This window comes from Oryzias latipes, chromosome 8 (assembly GCF_053564925.1).
Source record: "Oryzias latipes strain Hd-rR chromosome 8, Olatipes_Hd-rR_3.1".
In the NCBI taxonomy this organism is placed as follows: Eukaryota; Metazoa; Chordata; class Actinopteri; order Beloniformes; family Adrianichthyidae; genus Oryzias; species Oryzias latipes.
In genome coordinates, this window is record NC_136244.1 from 16746464 (window position 1) to 16771263 (window position 24800).

General features: G+C 42.6%; 1 protein-coding gene across 4 annotated transcripts; it reads left to right on the plus strand.

Moving 5' to 3' along the window:
* Positions 1–1363: 1363 nt before the first annotated feature.
* Positions 1364–24244, plus strand: glis2b (GLIS family zinc finger 2b). Of its 4 annotated transcripts, none has more exons than XM_023957549.2 (8): positions 2020–2159; positions 2902–3022; positions 21135–21336; positions 21686–21816; positions 22687–22842; positions 22927–23060; positions 23135–23253; positions 23328–24244. In XM_023957549.2, the coding sequence occupies exons 3-8, from the start codon at positions 21159–21161 to the stop codon at positions 24059–24061; spliced, it is 1452 nt and encodes a 483-aa protein (XP_023813317.1). In that variant the 5' UTR covers positions 2020–2159; positions 2902–3022; positions 21135–21158; the 3' UTR covers positions 24062–24244. The 4 variants fall into 4 exon arrangements, with proteins under 4 accessions (XP_011476480.2, XP_023813316.1, XP_023813317.1 ...); XM_023957550.2 differs by having other exon boundaries at positions 2025–2159; positions 2905–3022; XM_011478178.4 differs by lacking the exon at positions 2902–3022 and having other exon boundaries at positions 1364–2159; positions 22705–22842.
* Positions 24245–24800: the final 556 nt, after the last annotated feature.

Here is a 24800-nt window from a genome sequence, read left to right on the forward strand (position 1 = left end):
AATCTTTGCAATATGAATAAAGATGTGTTTTTCAACTTTTAAGTTGCTTTTCATTTCCTCATTAAAGATAGTCTTTCTGGAGAAAGCAATAATAGAATAGAATATCTTCATTTCTACAGCCCTTCTCACAGAAATAATCACAAAGGTAGTAAATATTAACAAGGCCTGCTAAAAGTACTACTGAATGAAAAGTTAAAAACATAGTAAAACAAGGACCATAGTGCTTAATAAATAACAATAAGCCTCTTTTTTAATCAATAAAAGACTCAAATCTAAACCACAAATGAAGACCATTTTTTTCTTGGCAAGTTTTAAACAAAAATAGGATTGACTGCTTATTTTGGTGTCATGGTAAATTGATGCTTAAAATATTTGTTTGCTATAATCAATTGTTTGTTTTCGGAATGTTTTCTTTTTCCTTAATGAACTAATTATTAAAAAACTTCAAAACTCGGGCATTTGTGATCAGAGGCAGTTTAACGCCCTCTAGCGGTGCCGTTGAAAAGCTGTGGGAGGGACATGGAACTATAAAGCTGCTGTGCACACTTCCATTGATAACAGATTTAATAGTTCAGAACAAGGATGTTGTTTTTGTGGAGTTCCCCCTAAATGCTTTAGTTCTTCTTCCTCTCCTGCTATAGAGCAGAAGTTTATACACATGTAAACTATCTTACATAGTTTAAAGCAGAAAATCATCTCAATAGATGCCTTGTATACAATTCTACCTTTTTTGAAATGATTGGAGATATCCCCCTGATTTCCTTGTTTACTCAAGTTTGCTTGATTTTCACGTTGGAAATGAAAAGAAATGAACAAACAGACGTGAATTGAAAAGAAAACACCTAGCAGCTAAAGTTATAATTAAAATCTGTTCAGGTGGATACGAGTTTTTTGTGGTTCGCACTTTTAAATAGGCACTAAGCATAAAGAGGGAAGTAATAACAGCAGAATAAATATAACAATGTAATTCTGTTTCAGAAAGTTTTACTCCTTTAGATAAATAAAAACAATAAAAGATAATGTGGCTTTTTTTGCAAAAGGATAGATGTTTTCTTTTTTTTTAAGTTCTATCATTTTCAAGTTCACTGCTGTTATGCAACCTGACTTCACCAATTGTCCCTTTAATCCTGTAGTCAGTTCGGTGTTTTAGGGAGCTGTTGTGCGTTTGCCTAACGCATCAGTATCTCTGCAGCCCCGCAAACATCCGGACGGCCGTCCGTTGCTGCTGCACCGCACAGATGACCGTGAGGACAGAGCGGGAAAGGACTGGAGCGCAGAGGAGGAGAGTCTGGAGAAAAGCCGGAGACTGCCCATGGTGGAGGGGCGGAGCAGTAAGCATGCGCTGAGCTGGCAGGCTCTGGGCTGGTCCTGACGGGCTGGCTGCTGGGCTCCAGGCGGCTGTCTGTGCGCGTCAGACGGTGGCGGAGGGAGACTACCATCCACACTCTGCGTCTCCTCGAGAAGTCCGAAGAAACGGCGAAAGCGACGCGGATAGCTGCGAAGAGACAGCAAAGTACAGCCTCTGTCGACATCTGGAAAAACACCGAAGAAGGAGACGTGCGCCCCCACCCCTCTATCCCACACCCCGCCGCCAACCCGCCCTGTCTTTTCCTCTCCACCACTTCGTGCCATCCCTCTGGTCTGAGCTGCCCCCCCTCCTTGGAGAATCGCGACTACCTAAAGGAAACCCCTGCTTGACCAGCGTTGCTATGAAGCGATGCTTTGAATTTTTGACGGAATCACCTTTTAGCGTCGGTCTTTCCTCAGCAGGAGCAGTTCAGCCTATGGATTTGGGTGTTTACACTTTTTTGCGCGTTTCCACTGGTATGATATGATAACATGCAACATATGATCCTGAGACAAGAGACAGAGCTGTCACTGCAAAGACTTTTCTGCATCTAACAACCAGCTGTCACACACGATGGATTTTAGTTTATGTTTGTTTTGAAGCTTCAGATCAGTGCTGACAATGGTCTGAGAACAGACCTAGTAATCATTTTCCAGACGTGCCAACTGCATATTGTTATCAAAGAAAAACTGACAAGGAGTCTCCTGACACCGACACAATCTCAGACCAAGGACTGGAGAAGTTTGTTCCTTTGGAAGCGTGGATCAAGCTGGAGACACCCCGGTTATTTCCACGGAATTTTGGCTGTGAGGTAAGCCTGGAGCAGCCCCGTTTTTGCACGTTGTGTTTCGTGCGTCTGTCCACCCTCCAATGTTAGGGTTCACGGAGGACAACGACCTATTTTTCCTTCTAGAGTCTGCCCAGCGGTGCATCTAGGCTGCATAGCAGCTTTGCCCCCGGCTGTCATAAGGCCGGTTGTCGAGGCTCGTTGGTGCCATTTTACGCATGGGGCATGCCTCGCACCTATTTCAGGGCGCTCTTTCGCGCAAGTTCGCATCCTTTTCCCCAAACGGCATCCACGGTCCTTGAGCCTGACAGACATTTTCAGAGCCGAGTCACAAATCCTGCCCTATTTAGAGGCGCGCACCAGAGCTCTGCCAGCTGTTGTGTAAGACACGGACTCCCATGAACTCTCTGATGTTTTGCCACAACATCTGATTAAGAGTTCAACGTCTGCAGGTCAACATTACCTGAGATTTATTAGTCTAAAAATGATGACTAATTTTAAATATTGTATGGAAGCAGTTTTCAGCAAAATAACTTTATTTAGGGACATTTTGTACAGATTAGAAGAAACTCTTTTTCTTCTACAGTTGAGGCTGGGCATGTCATACAGGGGGTAAGGATTAGCACAGCCAGGGAGGCCCAGATAAAGAGCCATTTTCCTCCAATTAAGCAATTCCACTGTCCCCATGCCTAATTGTGTGCACACTGGGGCAGTTTGCAATGGACCTTCTCCTCATTGGCTGCCTCCCCTGTGCTCATTGTTCCAGAAGATGCCAACAGAGAGCGGCAAGTGCTGCCAAGGCAGACCTAACAAGGCCTGTGCTTGAGGGAAACAAGGCCTGATCACGGAAAAGCTGCAGGCCCCAAAGCAGATCAAGGCTTAGGAAGGTTAGTTTGGTCAGATTGGATCGTCTTTTTATGAACAAGGCAGTGAATGCATGAGATAAGGTCTCTAAAATAAGTAAATATGTTTGTCAAAGTACGAGAAGGTGTGAACAGTCTGAACACCACATGTCTGTCGAAGCAGAAAACTCTTTTCGACCTCTTTCAGTCCGCTGATCCATGAACCCTCTCTGTACCAAGATAACAGGTGCTGCACACATTCTCAGCCTGCAGGGCATTGTTTGTCTCATCAGCTGACAATCAGTTCAGCTACAGGTCAAACAAAAAGTCAATCTGACAGAAAGGGAGGATCACAGCCTAGAATTTCTCCAGAATGATTTCCAACCTCTACTGATGATTCAGTTTCTCTTGGCTTTTAGTCACAAGTAGAGAAAATACTCCAACGATACACCAGATGTCCACTGGGTTCCAGCTGTGCATCTCTGTGATGGTGATCCATCCATGCACTTGTGTTAACTGTATATTTTCTTGTCCCTGCTGCATATTTGTTCACATCAAGAGCTCAGACAGCTGCTGGCTGGCAACAAATATTCGCATATAGTTCTGGGCAGAGGTTACAATCTCCTGTAATTAAATGCACCATTATACGTTTTCCACCGTGCCAGAAATCAAGTCACGTGTTTTATTCTCTCCCCCTCCTCAATTTTCCATGCATCCTACACACTGCGACCCGTGACATCATTTAGCGAAGAGTCTGAGGAAAGCGCAGCTGTTTTAAGGTGGAAAAACTACCCTCTTGAAAGCCATTTTCTTGAGGCGTGGGGTAGAAAGAATGTGGGAACCCATTGCACTTACTCCTAACATCACAAACCGGGCTACTAAAAAAATGCATCACTCATGACACAAAGACAAGTATATTCAGTTGGATTCTGACACCGTGCAATGTTACGCACAACAGGCTTTCTGGCCAAACTGCATGTAGAATTTAAGAAGAGAGACGGCCATGGTGCGTTTTTCATGCCAGTAGAGGCCGTTTGAGTGTTTGAATAAATATCACAGCGGGGTGCCATAGCTGCCAAGGATTATGGTCAAGCTGAGAGGCAACTCAGCAGCAGGGGAAGGAGGATTATCGTGGTCAGTGAAGAGGTAGCATGCTGGGAAAACAAGGCACCTGATACACACTTGTATTAATCTTCACAGGGAAGCTTTTTGCAGATTTCCATTAAAATCCAATCTATTCTGGGGTTGAATGAAGTTAAATGGACAACCTTGGGACGCTGGAAGGATGGAGTGAAGACACAGTTATGGTATTTTATCTGTTGGATGGCGTATCACACCCCAGCATTTACAAGTGGTTCGAAACAGTGAGAGAGATGCAGCTGCCACATTGGGGCATCACCCTTATCGATGAAAGCCAAAAGTGTAGGGTTCATAGCTTATAGTTAATTTAACGAAGAACTGGACTTAAAATCTTCTTCATTAGAAAGTTTTGCTGCTCACCCAAGTGGCTTCATCAGTCTGGTGAAAGTGAAAGGTCTCAAAGAGAAAAAGTCCAGTTACCATGACTCAACTTCGAGATGTCACCTGTATGAATGAAAATCTTCACCGACGTTTTGCCGAAAAGGTTTTAGATATTCTGGTTTGTACAGAAAATGCAACTGAACGAATAGTATATTCATTTGAACCTTCTGGAAATTAGGACTTGGTTCCTGTTGATGTGACTCATTGCAAATGGAAACCCACACCAGTCTGTGACAAGATCCATGTGAGTCAACACAAATTCAGAAATAGAAGCAACTCCGTTTTCTTACGTTTCACCTGGAAGTGGCAGTAAATGACTTTCAGGTTGAATGCAACTATAAAGTTTTGCACATTTTTTCCCAACAAGTTCTTATCACTAATCACTGCCATGTGCAACGATTACATAGTCATAAGTCAAAGCGCTGCAGAGTAATGTCTTTGTGAGATGACAACTGGATTCCTGGACCCATACATTACCAGCAGACAGAGCGGATACAGAGCTTGAGTCATGCAAACTTGCAAACTGCAACACACTGCATACCACTTTGTTCTCTGGCTAGTGTGGCTCACACACCGTGCATTTTTCTCCGGTTAAACTGTAACCACTAATCGCCTCGGAGCCTCACCGTTTCCTCCTGGAGTGGACCGTTCCTGGGTCCCTGGGGTGGCTTATAATGGACCTCACAGGGACACATGGTCAACCCCCATTTTCTTATAAATCAAATGGGACATCTCAAATGAGAGGAGGGAGTTTGCTCTTCTTCCAGGGTGAAGATTACGAGTCAGTTCCTCTGCTGTAAGTCTGCAAGGCTGCATTTCCAAAATAAACACAGACAACTCTGTGCTGCACTCTGCTACCCCACCCTGCCTCTTTCTCATTCTCTTCAGACTGCTTCGTGTGCTCACAGCTGAAATGTCTTCTTCTTCTGACAATATGCAGACTATATATGTTGGGCAGGGCGGCCACTGTGAAGAAAAAGTTATATAAAGGGTGAACGTAGACATGAAAGGACATTTTTACTGACAGTGGGCACATAAATCCCCCTCGTTTTAAGAGGCGTGAGTTTTACAAAAAATCACGTGTTTTTGCTGACACCACATTCCTCTTTGGTTCTACAACTTCAAAATCCACCATCAGGGGCAGTTAGGTATGTATGTTTGCTTGTTTGGGGAGGAAAATAGACAGGGAGGGGTCAGATATGTGGGGTTCTGCCTTTAATCATGGGTGAGGCCTCACTTAGAAAACGAGGAGATGAGGAGTGGGATTGAGGGAGGGAGTTTTTTTTTTTTACTGAACAGGGAGGTGACGTGGGACCAATGGGTGAGGCATTTAAGAGGATTTGAACAAGACTCAAGTTTGGGCCTGGTTCTCTGTCGGGGCATATCCAGTCCTGTCCGTTTAGCTTCCTTTACCCCTATTACCCCCTCTTCCTTCCTTTACATCTCTATTTTCCTTCACCCCTGGTCTCATTCTTTCCTCTTTTTCACCACCCTCTTATTTTCCTATCTCTCCCCTGCAGCTTTATAAGTGTCATCCATGCTTTCTTCACCCAAGTCGCTGTGTGGCTCAAAACTGGACGGCTGCATAGCTCCAATATTGCTCGCCGTTTTTATTGACTGTGTAAACAAATGGATGAATGTTGTGGGTGCCAACGGCCCCGCCCACAACTCAGTTCTAACGAACTACTGCTACTCTGCAGAAACTATGTCACAGTAAATGACACAGGTTTTTTATTTAGCCTAAAAATGCCATAATCATGATAAAAAGGCCACTGGGAAGGCTTTTACCAGAGATCAAGAGATGATTGGAGTCTAATTTTAACCAGAGCTATCATGCAGTAAAAAAATGGAACAAAAACAGCCTTTGGATTCTGTGTGGTGTTTGTTCATCCAAATTGGAGTTGGGAGGATTTTCTTTTCAGAAATAAACATTTCAAAATGTTTCTAGGTTCAATTTGGAGGGTCATTTAGTCTTATCCTATGTAATTAAATGCAGGATGACTATTTTCAAAGGTGTTCTCTGTTATGGCATTGTGACGGGTCTTTAATTGGTTCCAAAATGTTTCTGGAATGAAGACTGTTCAAGAACATGAGTTCAGCCCTGACCTTCAGCTCTAAATAAGATTCCCTCTCTGGCTAATTCTCTTCAACCTTGCTCATTTACTGTAGGATTAGATTTGTCCTCAGCTCATTAATTGGCTGCTGGTGTTTTGAAAGTTTTATTAAATGAAAAAAAAAAGAGGGAATGAGCTCCAGATCCTTCTGGCGTTTAGTTCCAACAGATCGCTCAAATTGGAGCTGTCATAAACAGAAAATAGAAAAATGAAATCAAGAATTTACCGCATTATACTCTGTCTGCTGCCATCCTCCATCTGTCCCTTTGCATCTGTCTCCCTGCTCTATTTTGCAGTTTCTCTCTTGATTGAAGCCGCAAAAGATGAAAGCTGCAGGAGAGGGATGGACACAAAGGGAGACGAGAGGGGGAGAAAAAAAAAGACACATTGACCTTGTCCTTTTGCCAGCCCTGGTGGGAGGTGACTGGGGGGGGGGGGGGGGGGGGGTAGAGCCTCAAGAGGCAAAGAAAGCACAAGCTTTATGCATGCATACATGAAGATGTGTGATCGCAGGAGAGGAAGGCTGAAGTGGAAGTGTAGCAGACATTGGAGGCACACCCAAATTTAAAGTAGCAGGAGCCCCTGCAGCAGAGCGGCCCCCATCGCTTTCACAAGAAAAACACATCACTTCTCTCACTCCACTAAGTGTTTTCTTCTGTTTTGTACTTCTCCCTCTTCCTGTTTTCATCTGCTTCGGTTTGAGAAGCTGGGACGCTGCCCTCTTTCCTCATCATGAGCAGACTCCCATGCTGTAGGGTAGCTGGCTTCATGCCCCCTGGAGTTGGTACACAGGCTTCACCCAGCTCTAATGAGACACAGGGGCAGCCCAAACACAACAACTGGAGTGGAGAAGTAGACATGTTATCATTCAGCAAAGACGGCCGCCCCACGCCTTCCCTGCAGCCTCCAGGAGGCCTTGTTGCATAAAGCTGCTGGTGGGTCGAATTACTCCAGCTGCTGGATGAGAAGACCTTCTTCCCAGAGATTTCTTTCCACGCCCCTGCCTCATAGAGAAGCAAGTAACTTGGGTCGGTGAGCAAATGTGAAAGGGGTTTGTTTCTCATGCGTGTGGTGCCATAATATCCCCGTTCAGGAAATGACTGTGAGACAGACGGACCCCTCCCAAAACTGGAGCGGTACCACAGTTCTCTGAACTGGTCTGAACTCCACAGCACTCAGCCATACGCTTGTACATGCAGTCAGCATGCTTTTGTGCAGACCAATGCCTCTATCACTGAATTTCACAAATACTTTGGTTCAATTCGGCTTTTCGGTCATGTGGGGTTTGCAGCCCAAAGAGTTTTGATTAACATAATGAACAGAGGTGATTAGTGCTTACTGATTTTTAAAATGTCAATGTGCCAACTTTAGATGATCAACATTTGACCATTAAGCAGCATCAAACCAAACTCCAGAAAGAAGGACAGGAATACCTGCATAAGTCTAGCCAAGGGGAAATTGTTTTGCTGGAACAGCTAAATAAATGTAAAATAAAAGTGCAAGATGAGAAAAGAATAGAATAAAGATGAAAATTACATACATTTAAATACTTTACATTACATTGAAAATTATAAATGCTTGGGTTTAGAGTTGTGCTGCATTTGGGTGCAGACTGGTCCTGTCTGTGACCCTGACTGCAAAAGGAAGAAAAGACCCGCAGACTCCTCACACAGTGACACTTAATCCTTCTGTCCCTGAAGCTCCTCTCCAGGGTAGACAGGGCGTCCTGCAGAGGGTCGGACTGGAGGTCCAGCATAAATGTCAATTTAGCTGCGCCCCTTTCCATCTCCCACCTCCCCAACTGACTCCATGGTACAGCCTAGACAGAGCAGGACTTTTTGATGAATTTATCTAGTTTTTTTCCAAATGTGTCAAAAAGTTAAGTGAGCACCTTGTAAAACCACCTAGAGGAACAATCACCTTTCAGAGATTATTTGTAATCAATGCCTTAGATGTTTACACTTTTTTGCTCTTTTTGGATTGGACCTCATGACTGCAGAACGATTCCAGGTTATCATAATTCCAAGACACTGTCATGGTGTGTTTAGATGCTCCACATACCACTTTCTTCTACTTGTCTGGGGTTTGTTCACATTGGCAACTGTCTAAGTTAAGACGCTCAGCCTGTCTTCACCCCAGCCACCTCCTCAAGCTTTCTCAGGTGGATAGAGAAGCCGATGAGAGACATGTTCTCTTCAGTGTGTTCCAGTTCTGCTGCAAGGCCTCCTCCTAGTTGGTCATGCCTGTAATGCCTCACTAGGGAGGTCCTCCCACCAGATGTCCAAACCACCTCAAGTGGCTCTTTTTGATGTAAGGTGCTGTAACTTCACATCCTTTCTTCAAGGAAGATCTCAGCCACTCTGTATGCATCCTTTACCACAACAGTAGGCATGAGGTCCTTATTATTATTATTATTATTACACACTAGGACAATTTGTTGATCAGTCTCACTCTCAGGTTCACACTCAACTATAAGATGTACGGAGGTCATGGCTTCAGGAAACTAAAAGGACAACATCATCTGCAAACAGCAGAGACAGATTCCATGTCCCCCCCCAATGATATAATCCCTCTGTCATTTGGCTGAGAAGAGACATTTTGTCCATAAAAGTTTGGTGTTTAAGAGTAATGAAGTCTGACTGTCTTTGGACTCTGATCTCTGACCACAAACTGCTTCTTCAGCCTCCAGACCACAGACGCTCCTCAGATGTGACAAACCAGGTCTTTCTACAGTCTAATGCAGAGGTGAACTTGCCACATTGCAGTTTAGGATATTTTCATTTAAAATCTTTCTCACCCAATTAACAATTAAAACTTTAATGTGGTGGACGTTGGTTCTCCTATTCTCCTTGCCTTAAATGTTTTAGATGATTAAACTGACATCTACATAAAAACATTCTTACCAATGAATTGACTAAACTATATCTAGATATATATATTAAAAAACTTATGTACTCTATTCTTCACTTCATCTTTTTAAAGCCAGCTACAGCATCTTGTTGGTGGGAGGAAAGATTGACTTGTCCTACTTCTTCTACTCAAGTGACTAACAAGTGTTACTTTGTGTTGAGTGGTGTGCAAATACAACAGTTATCCTGTTAGCTGCTGCCCATAATGAAATTTAACAATGAATTTGACAATTTAACAATGAATCACTTTTAGACTTTGATTTAATCTGTTGAGTACTCTTTCATCTGTTTTTCCTAAAGCTTATGTTGTACATGGGTTTTGTGTGTGTGTGTGTGTGTGTATGCTGAGTGAACCTGGAATTTTAAAGGTTTAGGCAGGTGCTGATTCTTTACATTCCTGAACTGGCCTTTTGCTAATTTCTGCTGCCTTTAAGAGTTCTGCTTCAAATATATTCACCTAACTTTGATGCGTGTTTAATATTTTTACTTGCATGTGTGTCTAATGCATTTATATAACGATGATTTTAGAACAGTGTTTTAAAGAGCACATTTTTAGAGCAGTCGGAGTGTTGTCTGCAATCGATTTTTTCTCCCTTTTTCATGCACATCCACATTTCTTTGTTTGACAAAGGACGGTCTTCTGGAGTAAACGTTAGGATACATCCTCCACAAATATGACTTGAATTTAATGCTGCAATGATGCTAACGTTGGTGTGAGTCAGCTGGAAGAGCGGCAGGTTGTGTGGGAGTCGCAAAAGACAACACTTCCGAAACACAAATCCAGCAGTCTGAGCACAACAGACACAGCTGGCTGGTGGGCTGATTAGAGAACATTGAGGATGTTAGAGTGCTTGAATGATTTACAATCTAATTTTCGTTGTCGAAATCCTATGAGCACATGGAAGAAAACGAATACATTCACACATTGTGCACACAAAACAGGTTTTCCCCCTAGTTTAATGTGAACTTTTATGAAATCACCCCTCTATCGGTCACAGAACCTCAGACTTAACTTCCTTCCACTGGCTTAGTTCCCTCTTTTTTCTGCCCCCAGCCTCCCTCTTTTCCTCTCCTGTTGCTTTTCTACCGAGCGTGGTGTGGCGACGCCCCTGCTTGGCTGATGAGCTAACTCTAGACCCTGTGATTGCAAGCAGGAGTCTGAGGATTGCATCACTGGCTGCTGGGGAAGAGGCCACAGGAATGGACTGAAAGTTAGAAGATGGGAGGGAGAGTATGAAAGGAAAAGAAAAAAGAAGGGAGCAACACGATCGCAAAGAGATCAATGTCAGACGGAGGGACTTTAATCTTCAGAAAGTGAGGAGGAGGTGGGTTTTTTCAGAGGGGTGTGGGAGAACTAAAATGAAAGATGAGGGGTGAGGGTTAGAGGTATCACACCCACCGCTGGAGGTAGAGGGGCCCTGTAGCGTTACTGCAGGTTAAAGGGAGGCAGGGTGGTGCTGTCAGTCACCCCCCGCCCCCGACCGTAAAGACTTCTCTCTTTTCTTCTCACGCTCACTTGAAGGCCTCACGCTGCGTTCATTGGTTCCTGCTGCCCTTCGCCACATTACAAAACTACGGTGTTGTGAAATGCCCCACGTTATTGTAACATTACTCACCATTCTTCAAAGCCTTTGGTGCTGCCATGTGAAGTGCCATGAGGATGACTGTTTAATAGCTTCATCATTGAAGCCATTATTAGATGGTCAGACAACATCAAACACGACAAATCACTGTTGTCTTGAGGAACTCACGTGGCCCAGCAGATTCGGAATTTACTACACATGGGTCTACTTTGATTCATTTGCTCTATTGATTATATGTTTGGCTAATTATTCAGCCACACTTATCTTCTTTTTTTCTCCTGAGCCCTACTTCATGTTATTTTTAACAGTATCCTTTCCATCATTAACCCTGCAGAACCCACAGGGTCAAATATAGCCACTGTTTTTTATTTTTTATTTTTTACTTTTAGTTAATTAATTATCTAAAAACATTAGTCAGTATTTCTTATTTTGGCTGATGTTAATTGCTGTTACCAAAAATGAACAAAAAAGAAAAAAAAAAGAACACGTTAACTTTAAAAGCTGTTCAAATTAAAAGAAGTACAAATCCTAAAAGACAGTAGCTCTCCAGGGTTAAGGCAGATTGGAGTTCATATAGATTAAAAAAAAGAGAACATATTTTTGATGGACTTTTATGAAAGAAAAAAAAACAGAAAAAAATGGATTTATCTGACTACAAGGAAAGAACACAAAAAATTTCTATGTCCCTTTTAATGTTATTATAAAGTGACTCAAACATTGTGTCACTATTATCAAGGAAATACAAGAACGTCTAATCATAGTCAAACCATGCATTTTCCCATTGTTTTTATATTTTATAAGTTTATTATTTGAAAACAAAAGTTAAATTCTTTGAAATAACAGTTACTAGGTTAACTGCCACTTGTTGGTTTGATGCTTGTTGCACAAAAAAAATAAAAAATTGGTGTACACTGCCAAAAAATAAGAAAATAACAAGATCCTTGTTTAAAAATAAATGTTTTTCAATAGCAAAAAAAAATCTCAATTTGAAAATACATGTCTTAGTGAATAGAATTATTTTTCTTAAAGTAGGAATTCTTGGTAAGACTTATTCTTACCCCAGATTTACCAGTTTAAGAAAAAACTTTTTTAAAGAATAAGGTGTTCAGGGTGTAGCTCGCCTTTGCAGTTTGACTTCAGCAGCCCTGTGACAACAGGTTCTAAAAAATGGACGGATGTCTAGTTATTTGGGAAAGATCTGGAAAAGACTTTGGATGTTAAATAAAAACAGAAGAAGACTTTTTTCCAAACCACTACAGCTCGGCTAGAATGGAAAAATGTAAATTTATATATTTAAAAAAATCAGAAGTTTAATTCAAATTGAGGGTTCATTTTTTGACGCCCAGTTGCTGCAGATTATTGTTTTGTAAGTTCTTAACCAGTATGAGATGCTTTTTTTTTTGGATAGAAACAGACTGATTAATAAAGAGTTTCTTAATTTTAATACATAGAGAAAAAATATATATGATACAAGATGAAACATGTATAACCATTTGTTTGAGTGGCATTAGAGTTTATGGCAAAATGCAACAGTAAAGAATTTTGTGTAATGATCTTAGTTATATTTTGTTTTAAAGGAAATCCCTGCATAGGTTAAAATATGTTCATTTTTGATTGATCAAACAAATTTGAAATGTTTTTGTTCAAAGGTGAAAAAGTTGTATGTGCAGTTCTGTATTAATTTTTTCAGTATGTTGTTCACATTACTTTTCATAGTATTTCTATACCATAAGAATGTAAATTTTGCTCTATGTTGTTTGGTTTCCCCAGAGCACATTGAAGAAACAAATTTTTACATGTTTAACATGCACTTGGAGGATTTTTCTGATGATGGGGGACATATTTAAAGTAAATTAAGATTAGAATTGCGTTCCTGAGTAATTCTTTATTTAAATTGTAGTGAATCAGGAGTAGACTAAAATAGGCTGTTAGAAAAAGCCTGGAGCAGATTCACGTACTTCTTTGTTTTTCTTGTCCGAGCTGGTATCTGGCTCAAAATAGCTGGATAGCTTCAATATTGCTGGCCGTTTTTGTTGTACTGGTAATGTTAGGTTGGGGTTGTGAGGGGCTGTAAGCTAGCAGTAGAGCGTGTACACAAAGGGATGGTGGGAAATGGGGCAGGCATACTCCATGGAAACAGTCCCGCCTACAACTCAGAGGTGAATTTCTAATCATCTACTGCCACTCTGCAGAAACTATGTCCTGTAAAACAAGAAATGACTGGCTGAAAATGCCACCATCATGATTAAAAGACCACCGGGAACGCTTTTATAATAAAAAGATGTTTGAAGTGAAACTTTAAATGTGGGTGCACTGATGTGTTGGTGGGTCACAGAGAAGGAAAATCTAAAACAGCTAAGCGAGATTGTCCTCTTTCAACCTGTTGAGGTCACAGAAGACGTGAAAGAAACGCATATGACTGTTAAAAATGCAGAAAAATTGTTTGCGGTGGAAGTAACTTATCGGTAGAAGTGTCTTCATTTTACTAAACGTTAAGTTGCAGCTAAACATCCTAATTTCAGGAATCATCCATGCAAAAAAGTAAATCTTTACTTGTGTAAATATTGCTTTAAGCGTGCACTCCTCCTCTTTCTTGGAGCGCTCTCTTTTTTGACAACAAACCGCAAGTGCGACCCGCCCTCCTCATTCTGTGCCTCCCTCCCTCCTGGCATCTTCCTTCGCTCCCTGCCTTCTGCCTGGAATTCCTGCGTGTCTGAAAGCTCTGGCTAGAGGCCATCGTTAGCTCGCTGAGAAGCTTCCTGTTGCACTCTTTCCCTTCTTCACTTCATCCATCACTCCCCTTTTTCTTCCACAATTGATTCTTGTTTGCTTTTTTCCCTCTTGTTACAGATTTCTCCTTCATCTTTTGTCTCCTTTGTTCCTTCCTCACTCCTTTCACAATCCCAAGAACTGCACGTGACAATTTTGAGCATATTCTCTCCTTTTGTTGCAGCCTGGGATGCGCGTCATTTCTCTTCTGTATTCCAGACATTGTGACTTCAGCTCTCCACAAACCACTTTTTCTCAATAGCCCTTCCCCAGAGGCTGCATGCTGCTGTTACATAATTGTGCATAAGATCCTGCTTGATTGCTCCAGGGTTCAAAAAGGAAGGATTTAAGCTCATTGAAACATTTTTAGACCTTAAAAGCTTAATCTGTTGAGTTTTTTTTAGAAACTGTGTTAATAGAGCAATTAATTTTAATGTACTGTTACAACAAAGGAGGGGCGCAGTACTATGGGTCAGTGAAGAGCGAGATAAGAGCGACGGCAAGAAAAAAAAACAAACGAGAAAAATGCACAAGTGGCAGTGAGGGAGAAGTCAAGAAAAAGAACAAAGGCATTTAAAAAAAAAGAAGAAACCGTAAGTGAGAGGCCCAAAGAAGGAGGAGTGGAAACTGAGGTTTCCTGTCTGTGAAGGCGACTGGCTGAAGATGACAGAAGCAGGAAAAAAATCTCTCAGCTGTGCATGTGTTTGTCAGGGGGTGAGCGATGGGGGTGGACGCTGGTGGGCTGGCTGGGTGTGTGTGGAGGCTGTGGTTTAACAGCAGAGGTGGGGCCGCTGGTGGTTATTACCTCAACACACGTCAGTAACAAGTGGGGAATAAAAGAGGGGCTTTATTTTGGTCCGTGTTCTCATTTCTCCAAACACTAGCTGATCTGTTTTTAATATAAAATGGACTGTGATTTGCAAAAAGAATGACATTTGCTACATCCAGTTATTCTTAGATAAATTTGCACAAAAAAGTTTTAAAAAAAAGTTTACGTCTGACCTGAACTGCAGACATGAAACACAGATGTAGGAGGTTAGATGTCATTCCACGCCTCCACCTCATTCAGTCACCTTTGACCCTGTCCGCCCCACCTGTTGATTAAGAGGACGTGCAGGTCCACACATGGCTTTTGCCAAAATACATAATTTTAAAGACCTTCTCAGATCATAATTTTGGTGTTGGAACATGTTCTTATGGCATTTTTGTCATGATGTTGGACTTATATAAAAAAAATTAAAACTACATTTCTGAGTATTTTTTATTCAAATTGTTGTGAATCAGGAACAGATGCTATTGGAAAAAGCCCTTAGATGTGACAGAAGAACCAACAATCAGCAGGCCACAAGCTCCCTGCTCCCCTCCATTCTGATGCATCCACTTGCAGACCACCAGATCCATGTACGTCTTTGTTTTGCTGAGCTGGCATCCGGCTCAAAACCTTACAGGTGGAAAGCTACATTATTGCTCGCCATTTTTGTTGCACTATTGTTAGGTTAGGGATGTGAGAGGCTGTAAGCTAGAGTGAGAGAGTGTAAAAAGATAGATGATAGAAAGCAAGGACAGGCTTACTCCACACCAACAGTCCTGCCCACAATTCAGAGGTGAATTTCTAAGAACCACTGCTGCTTTGCAGAACTATCTCCTAGAGAACGAAAGTTTAAAAATATTTTCTGGGCTAAAAACGGCATAATCATAATTAAAAGACCCATTGAAAACCTTTTCAAAAGAGATAAATAGATGATTGATGGGTTTTCAGAGGGTTTGTTGATATATATTCACTGAAGAAAGTTAAACATTTGGTAGTTATCTCACTGAACGTTTAAAAAAGTTATTTTTGTGTTCACAGTAACATTTTACACCGTATATCATATGCACACCTAGGGGCAATTCAGAGACACCAATTAACCTATGAAGCATGTTTTTGGATTGTAGGAGAGAAAAATCCACATGCAGACTCCACACAGAAAGGTCCCAGCCTGAGATTTGAGCCAGGGCCTTCTCACTGTGAGGCGAGAGGACTAACCATCACTGTGTAACGCCAAGAGGATCATTTACTTCTATATTTGATTTCATTTTTAAAATGGCAGCAGTTTGCAAATATGTAATTTGAGATTAGGAAAAAGCGTAAAGTAGGAAAGTTAATATTATTCAGGAAAAATATATACCAGTGTGCCTGATAGATGAACTAAAACAGTTCATGTGAGTGACATCCCAAACAAAGTGACCTTGTCAGAGGGCAGTACAAATACTGTGAAATCACTAAACAATTAAACAGCTTATCCAGTCAAATCTGAATTTCCTTTTATAAAATAAGTTATGATTTTCCTTCTTTATAAAAAGTAAAATAACTTAAAATAAAAACAATGAACTTCTATTTTCAGTCTTAAATTGTTTGTCACAATTTTTAATAAATTGGTGGTTTAATTGACCTTGTCCAACCATGATTTACACCGATTAAAAATGTATTTTTATACAGAGATTAAAAAAATTTTTTTTTTAATTTGAGTTGATTTAATATTTGTAATCTTTAAATGAAGGGAAAAGGAAAAGTATTCTGGTCTTCTGGTGCTTTATCCAGACCAAAACAAGCCATAAAGCCAAGGCTCTTTGTGTTTTTAGAGAGCTGCTATCTTAGCTCAGTTGGTGTCTGTTTATGTGTTTTTTTGTGTAAAAAAAATAAGGAAAAAAAGAGTGTAGAGCCCCAGGGAGAGATGGTTTACCTCCTACAGACCGCCTCCCAGGGTCGCAGCGGGAGGGAGATTAAGTTACAGTGAACCTTCGAGGGGGTCGCGCTCAATCTGCGCACTTACGCTTTCTCTATCTTTGTAAAACGCCTCACAAAAAAAGAAAACATAACAGAGTGTAGTTTTGTACCTTGTAAGATGGTTATATTTGTGTTCTTCTTTGGATCTGGTTTCAGAGCTGAGAAAGGGGAAACCAAATCCCGCCAGTTCAGATCAGATCTGCTCAAAGATCAGGCAGACAGAGCGAGGTCAGCGCTGATCCGTGTGAGCATCGCCTCAGAACTTGGAGGTGTTGAAACACGTAGCACTGTTCTGACCTGGCGCTCCTTACTCTTTCGCCAACCCACCTTTCCCGACCTCAGCAAACCCCAAGATGGAAGATGAAAGTTTTGCACTGTGGGGAGGATTTCTGCAAAGGTGCCTGTAAACACAAGCCCAACTACCATCCTCCTCCGCTTCCTCCTCGCCACTATGCATCCTCGCTGTGGCCCCCAGAGTCATATCCCTCCCCTTCTTCCTCCCACCCGTTCAGCTGCTGCAGTCAGTGTTTACTCTGCTAGAGAAAGAAGAGAGGGCCCAGAGACGGACAATGCTGCCTTTCAGAGATGCTGTCGACCCCACGGCTCAGCAAGGAAGTCTGCATGGGGGCCAGCCAACACCCCTTCCCCAAACTTCACAGTCACCCGCCACGAAGCTTAATAAACACACTCGCATATCACACAACCGTGCCCTTACACAGCATCATACTCCTTCCCTGCATCATCCTTTTTCTCCTTGATTTGAATCACATTTCTCACCATTTGCTTCTCGGTGAATGTTTAGAAGATGTAGTCCCGTCCAAAATCCACACACAATGAGTCACTTCCTAGCAAGTATCTGTCTTTCATCCAAGGAGAAATCATCACGGGGGTAGGCGGAGGTGAAATCCAGCAGTATAGAGACTGAATCAGTTCTTGTCAAATCTGTTGGAAGTGAGGGTTTCTCAAAATCCTGTATATGTTAGATGTTGTAGCATACTGCTAATTTAAATGGACACTGTTCAGGCAAAGCAATCAGAACATTTGAAACAGTGCTGCTTATTACAGACCCAATCCAGTAAAAATTGTGTTTTTTAACAGGTTTTGTGGCATTTTTCTCATGACGGAGGACCTATTTAAAGAAAATTAAGATTAAAACTGTGTTTTTGGGTATTTCTTTATTTAAATTGTTGTGAATCAGGATCAGATGACAAAATGTATTTTGAAAAAGCTTGTAGTTGTTACGTAGAAACCACAATTGGCGGGCGCCGAGCTCCAAACAGACAAATAGATCCTACATGTGGGATGTCTGGCAGAATCATTTCCATCTCTCTAAACCACTCTGTACATGTCTTTGTTTTTTCTTGTCCGAGCTTTTTGTTGCACTGCTAATGTTAGGTTGGGGATGTGAGGAGCTGTAAGCTAGAGGGAGAAAGTGCATACAGATTGGTGATGGGTCCCGACCACAACTCTGACGCAGACTTCTACTGTACTATTGCAGCTCTGCAGAAACTATGACCCAGAAAACAACAAAGATCATTCAAAATTTCTGGGAGCGCTTTAAAAAGTGCTGCCTTTTTGATGGACTAGTCAATAGTTTCACAATAAAAACTTTGTTGCATTTTTGTTTTGAACAGAAACAGAGAAAAACTTAATTTATATTTTATCTTAAACTGACCTGTGCTGTTTCTAAAAATAATCTAAAGATAGCCCCACATTTCTGTCAATGTCCGGTTGCAGCACGTTTTTTTTTAAGTCTTTTCTCCCAGAACAGACTGGTCTTTTCAAATGTCAGGTTGACATTTGCCTGATTAAGTCAAATCTAAACAGCCCACCTGTTGATCATGTGCTCTGTCTTCTGCAAGCACTTAAAAGAAAAGCAATGATTTTTTTTGCATGTGAGGAGCATGAATCTCTCTGAGCATCACAGTGAGATCCCACTGATTGTGACATAATGCCGCTGTGTGCACATACAATGCAGTCCTGTGTTTTGCCAGTACGTGTGTGAATTATCATCCTCTTATCTTTGGCTGATTGAGTCCCTAACCCCCCTGGCTGTGCATAGGTCGTGTGTATGTGAGAGATGGTGGCCATCCCTCATTGGGATGGTAACCTGGTGACCTTCTGGCTCCATTCCTCCCAGACACAAGGCCTGCTCATGTGGCCGCTAGCCAGTCCCTCTCAAAGCTCGCCATTCACTGCAAACCGTGCCGTCTGAGTGTTTGTCGTCATTTGTTTTCAGGAGAGGGAGGACAGATCAAATGTGTGTATTTGTGAGGAAATCTTTGTTTTGATGTCACATGGACATTTCCAGCAGGAATATAGGACACTGTGCTGTAATGCCATGCAGCTGTGTTGGTGTGTGCCTTCCGGGAAAGAGCAGTGAACCCCAAAGCGCCATGTCCAACAGGAAAGGGTTTCAGTTAGCCGCTGTGAACTTGCTCCGCTTCCATTCATTAAACCCTGGATATCGACAAGAAAACTGGCTCGTTTTTTACACTTCTGTTGTTAATGTCTAACCTTATGGATTTTCTCTTCTTTTCTTTGAATGCTTGTAAATTTCGAGCTATCCCAACAGTTTAAGTGTTCAGGAGGACAAATGGGAGAGCTTAAAGTGACAGCTGATGCTCAGAGCCCTGAGGCTGGGTCCAGAGGTCGGGGTGTTAGATGAAGTGGGTCCAGCTGGACGTGAAGGCCTGCAGGGCTACCTGTGAGTCTGACTGGAGTCTGAGAGGACTCAGGATGTACTATGGTGGTGGTGGTGGGAGGGGGCTCATGCGATAGGTTGCAAAGGCCAGCGACTGGCCAAGGGGTGGGGTGAAGCACGAGTGCTGGTGGGGCAACCATCTGGATTGGATTGTAGAAATTCCTGAGGAAGAGTCTGTGAGTAAAGGTCACGATGGAAAAAAGAGACATGGGGGGTTACTGAGCACTCACCGTGCATGTTTATTTTTCTTCGGCTTACTCAGTGTTTCAGTTTATGACCGTGGTTGGTGTGTCATTGTCAGGCTGTGTTTCATAAAAGTGGGGGGCTTGCGGAATGTGGGGTCCTTTCATCCTGTGGAAAATAGTGCAGGTGGACGGACCTGTGCCCGGTTGTTTGCCTTTTTTTATCATGAAATGAAGAATCCGAGGAGCAGGAAATGCAAAAGTTGTTTGTTATGGTGGCTTTACACTGACAAATCAAAAGATTTTACAGCTTACTTTGATTGAGTTTGTTTTCACAGTTAACAAAATCCAAATCCTGAGGGAATGTTGTGCGGTTACACGGCTGCTCGTTTGGGGGCAGCTTAGCCTGGAATTAGTTCTGATCAGGAAAGAAAAAAGACAAAAAGAAAATTAAAAGCTAGTGCTGCTAATCCTTTAACTAAACGTTTTACTTTATATTATTAAATGGCTTCACTTTCAAACCACAGCAAGTTTGGCCATTAATCATTTACTTTTTCTTCTCAAATTAGGGCCGTTTGTCTTTTCTTGTTGTAATTCATGAGGCTTTTTGGTCTGAATTGTTAGCTCCAGTGAACCAACACTTTTCTTTTCAGACCTGGATGGACTTTCCAACAGGCACATTGTTAACCCCTTCATGCCTGACTTTATTTTCAATTATATATTTGAAAAAAAAAACCTTCAATGTTTTTTTCCATTGAAGCTGATACTGAATTAAGTGGAGTCCTGGATTTAATGGTGCATTGCAAATGAGCAATATGCAGCATGAATGCATTAAGGTTGGATGTCTACAAAACAAAAACGATTTAGATCTCAGTTGAATAAAGAATTCAAATGCTTAAACTTTCCTGTGTTTAGATGCATGAAACCATTGCACTGACACAACTAAACTCACAAATTTATGCCTGTGCAAGATTACCAAAAAGTTTGTAAATGGAAAATAATATAAAATGTTCCATTTTTATTGTCATGGTTTGGGTTTCTTTGTATTGGTTTTTGCTTTCCGTTTTGTTCCTGTCATGTTTGAGTTCTGTTTCCTGTTTGAGTTTGATAGGTTTCCTGTTTTGTCGTGCTTTTGAGTTTTATTTCCCTGGTCCCAATCTGATCATGTTCACATGTGTCTTGTCAGTCCTTTTTGTATTCAAATCTTGTCTCTGCTTTCCTCTTGTGCTGGTCCATTATCGTCTCTTCCATGACTGTCTTCTGCCATGTTTTCACGTTTTGCCCTCAGTAAGTTTAGTTTTGTTTCCCTGCTCTGCCGCGCTTTTGGTTAAGTCAATAAACCCCTTGCCCTGGAACCGTGTGCTTCCCGTCTCTGCGTTTTGGGTCCTTCTTGTTCACCAGCCCTCCCTACCTGACATTTATAGCTTTTTGAATGATGTTTTTCTTGAATGATAATCCGGAGCATCACTGAAAAACAAAGAAACTGGTTTAATTCTCAGTTTTCAAGTGGTGCATTTTAGGAGCCTATTAGCAGTTGGAACTACTGACTCTGTTCAAAATATGTAAACAGCCATGATGCCTCATAGGACTTCTGTCTCTTTTGTGTAGTTTGGACTTGGGAAGGTTGCAGTCATGCTATCCCTGGACGAGCCTCTGGACCTGAAGCTCCCGCGACGATCCAATGGAAAAGACAGAGGAGCACGTTCTTCTCCCCTGTCGCCGTTAAACGCCAAGCGCGTCCGCCAACTCCACATGACAGATGATGGAACCGCAATAATAGAGCCTGCCTCACCCCCGTCCCCACACTCAGGTAGGTGTCCTCCAGTTCAGAACAACCCTTTGCAAAATGTAGTACATTTGAAGTTTATTTTCACAAATATTCTTGAGTATAAGTATAGCAAGTATTCAGCATTACATGTAGAGTAGGAGGTATACCGAATACTTCTTCCGACTATACTGGAACATTTTAAGCTTAGTATATTTAGATATTGTATAAAAAGTAAACTTCAATTATATTGCCTATTTTAGTATAAACCAAGTATACTTGTAGTACACTTAAATGGACTACTTTTTGCTAAGGGAAGCAAAGAGGCGACAAAGCTAAAGGCAAGGCTGGGAAATTTGGAGAATTCACTGCAGCACCTGTGCTGTGTTCTCAGGTGTGCAGGTGGTTCCTCATGATCGAACAGACACCCCGACCCCCCCTGCAGTGGACCTGAGTATGTCCCCCTCCTCTCGCCACACCCCCAGCTCTCCAGAAATGATGAATGGCAACTACCTCCCCTCAGGAGTGAGTACACAAAAGCTCTAAGACCCACAAATCTTTAACCTCCATTGAATTTCATAGACATTGTCTGGGATCAGCAAATGAGCAGCAAGATTAGCCTGCGTCAGTCATGTTCGTGTCATGCCAAACTTGGCAAGCCTCTACATGTGCAAGACCGAGCGGGGGTAATTCTTATCAAACAAGTCTTGTTCTCCCAACAAATGCCTCTGTCTGTGCAACTTTGCACTCAGTAGCCCCCTCTGGCATGATGCGAATGTCTGTCTATAATCGGATTTAAGACAAACCGCAGCCATGCAGACCTAACGCTGCATAATTCAATTCCCATGGAATTGAATTGAGACACGCTGGCTGAGGCCATTTAGTCACACCGCATCCCACTGTGTCTTTTGCTGCCCCCCTTTCGTGCCCTACATGCAACATGCTCATCCCATGTATTTCTCTGCAGCATCTCATGGTTCTGTAAGAAGATGGCTCATTGAAAGGAAATGCTCTTGTTTTAGATTATTTTACCACATTTCTGACTTTTTTCTATGCCTTTTTTCTCCACGTTTGGGCTCTCCTGGGTTTGCATCTTAAACCTAAGATGCAGCAAAGAATCCTCTTTGTCTTTTTCTGTGTGAATCTCTGAGTTGGTGGATCCGCTTATTTTGAGCCCCAGCAGAGTTTCAGTGAATCTAACAGCTCTCATGCTGAGCTCAGGGATGTCGGGAGGCTTTGTACTCACTTCAGGCAGCAGCTAGAACAATAACGTCACCTCTGATGAGTACATTTTAGCTGTATTTGTTTTTTTAATTACATTTGAAGGAATTTGAATCTCTTTTAGCTAATATTCTCTGTTGACCCTTTTGTTTTCTACTTTTTATCATTTATCAGAATTCTTACTTCTCCCAGGCATTTCAATTCTTTGTTCCAATCGGAGCCAGAGCAGGACTTCATCTGCCATCCTCCATGTTTATTGGCAAGACAAACGACAAGCGAGCTTCCCCGGACCTTTCGGCGGATGAGCAACTGGCCTGCCGCTGGAAAAAAGTAACATCCACCAAGAACAGAACAAGAAATCTTATCAAGATTAAGATTTTGTGCATTTATAGATCTGCATCTTCTTTCTTTTAGTGTCACCTGCTTTTTGACTCCTTACAAGACCTGGTGGACCATGTCAATGATTTCCATGTCAAACCAGAGAAGGATTCTGGGTACTGCTGCCACTGGGAGGGGTGTGCTCGCAAAGGAAGGGGGTTCAATGCTAGGTGAAAAAATTGTTTTTAAGGTGTAAATGGAAAAGAGGTGAATGCTAGAATAAAACTTGTGGGTGTGTCTACAGGTACAAAATGCTTATTCACATTCGCACTCACACTAACGAGAAGCCCCACCGCTGTCCTACCTGCAACAAAAGTTTCTCGCGCCTGGAGAACCTCAAGATCCACAACCGATCCCACACAGGTCAGTGATCAGTATGCGATGATGCCAAGATTTCATTCAGCAGAGATTAATGCATAGTCTCAACCCCCTCGCAGGTGAAAAGCCCTATATTTGTCCTTACGAGGGCTGCAACAAGCGCTACTCCAATTCCAGCGACCGCTTCAAACACACACGCACGCATTATGTGGACAAGCCCTACTACTGCAAGATGGTGGGCTGCCTGAAGCGCTACACAGACCCCAGCTCGCTGCGCAAGCACATCAAAGCACATGGCCACTTTGTGGCTCAGGAGCAGGCGGCTGCGGGAGGGGTGGGCTCCCTGCTGAAGGGAAGCCAGAGCGGAGTTCTTGGTGGTGCGGGGGGTAAGGATTTAGAGATGCCCTATGTTAGTGGGGCTCACATTATTATCCCTGGAGCTGCAGCCGCACTTCTTGGAAGCCATGCTCTGCAGGGGATCGGTGGTGCCTTGCCGCTTTCCCCTCTCAATCCCAGACCTCTGGACCTCAGCACACTGGGTAGCCCCAACTCCCCCCCTTGCAGTTTTGGAGGCTCGTCTATCCTGTCCTTCAACGGCTCCCATCTGGGCCTGGCTAAGTCCGCCCTGCTCCCCCCAGCGTTCTCTTCAGCAGCCCTGGGCATGCCAATGGCCCCGGTGCTGTCTGAGCGCAGGGCCCAGCAGCTTCAGGCGACAAAAGGCAGAGCAGGAGAGGCAGAAGACGAGGTGACTGGAGGGGCTCTAAACCTCTCCACTGGAGGGTCTCATGATCCGCTGTCTTGGGTGGTCATCTCCCCTGGCTCTGTTGTGCTCAAGCCAGCTGTGGTCAACTGACACACACACACACATTCCAGAAGAGCTCAGGGGGTTGGGAAAGAAGAGTCAATAACATAGGGAGGGTATGGCCGGTCAAAGATGATAAAGATGGGCTTGCACAATCAAATCTGGGCAATGCATAGAGGAGAAATAATGCAAAAACCACACAAAAGACAATGGATGTCAGAAAACCTAAACAAATGTAAGGAAATAAGAAATGACCATACAACGCAAGCCTCTTTGTGAGTTAGAAAACAAAGCTTGAGGCATAAGAACCATTTAATGTCCTGTATCTGTATTACAAGGCCACTGTATTACCACAGCCTGCTCTTTACTTTTTCACTTTCCTACAAGCTCACAAAAATGACAGTCCGCAAAAGTCCGCATTCATCATACAGTCTTTATACGATTGTACTTTGACAGTGTGCTTCCAGCTTAGCAGGGAGATACGTACACCACAAATGAAGCCCTTGCGGTGACAGGTAGATGCGATAGGAAGACTTCTGTTTTTTCACAGGCCACTGTGATTAATACGATCCAGACAAGCTTGCCAAACCAAAGCAAGTGAACTCAGCCTGTCCTGTGTTTGAGCAGCGGGCGGGTAGCCCAACGCAGGACTCCATATTGTCAGCTGGTATTAAAAACCTCAACACTGCTGCTAACCTCTCTGCTCCTCCAGTGCAACATGAACTGGAAAAGAGCACTTTTTGACAATCTGTCCCCTACCCCATTTTGGGGAGAGTGACCAACACAGACC

Coding starts and splice junctions, on each gene's coding strand:
- glis2b (XM_023957548.2), top strand. CDS start 21,159: ATGCTATCCCTGGACGAGCCTCTGGACCTGAAGCTCCCGCGACGATCC. Junction 21,817..22,686: donor GCAACTACCTCCCCTCAGGA/GTGAGTACACAA, acceptor ATCATTTATCAG/AATTCTTACTTCTCCCAGGC. Junction 22,843..22,926: donor TGGCCTGCCGCTGGAAAAAA/GTAACATCCACC, acceptor TCTTTCTTTTAG/TGTCACCTGCTTTTTGACTC.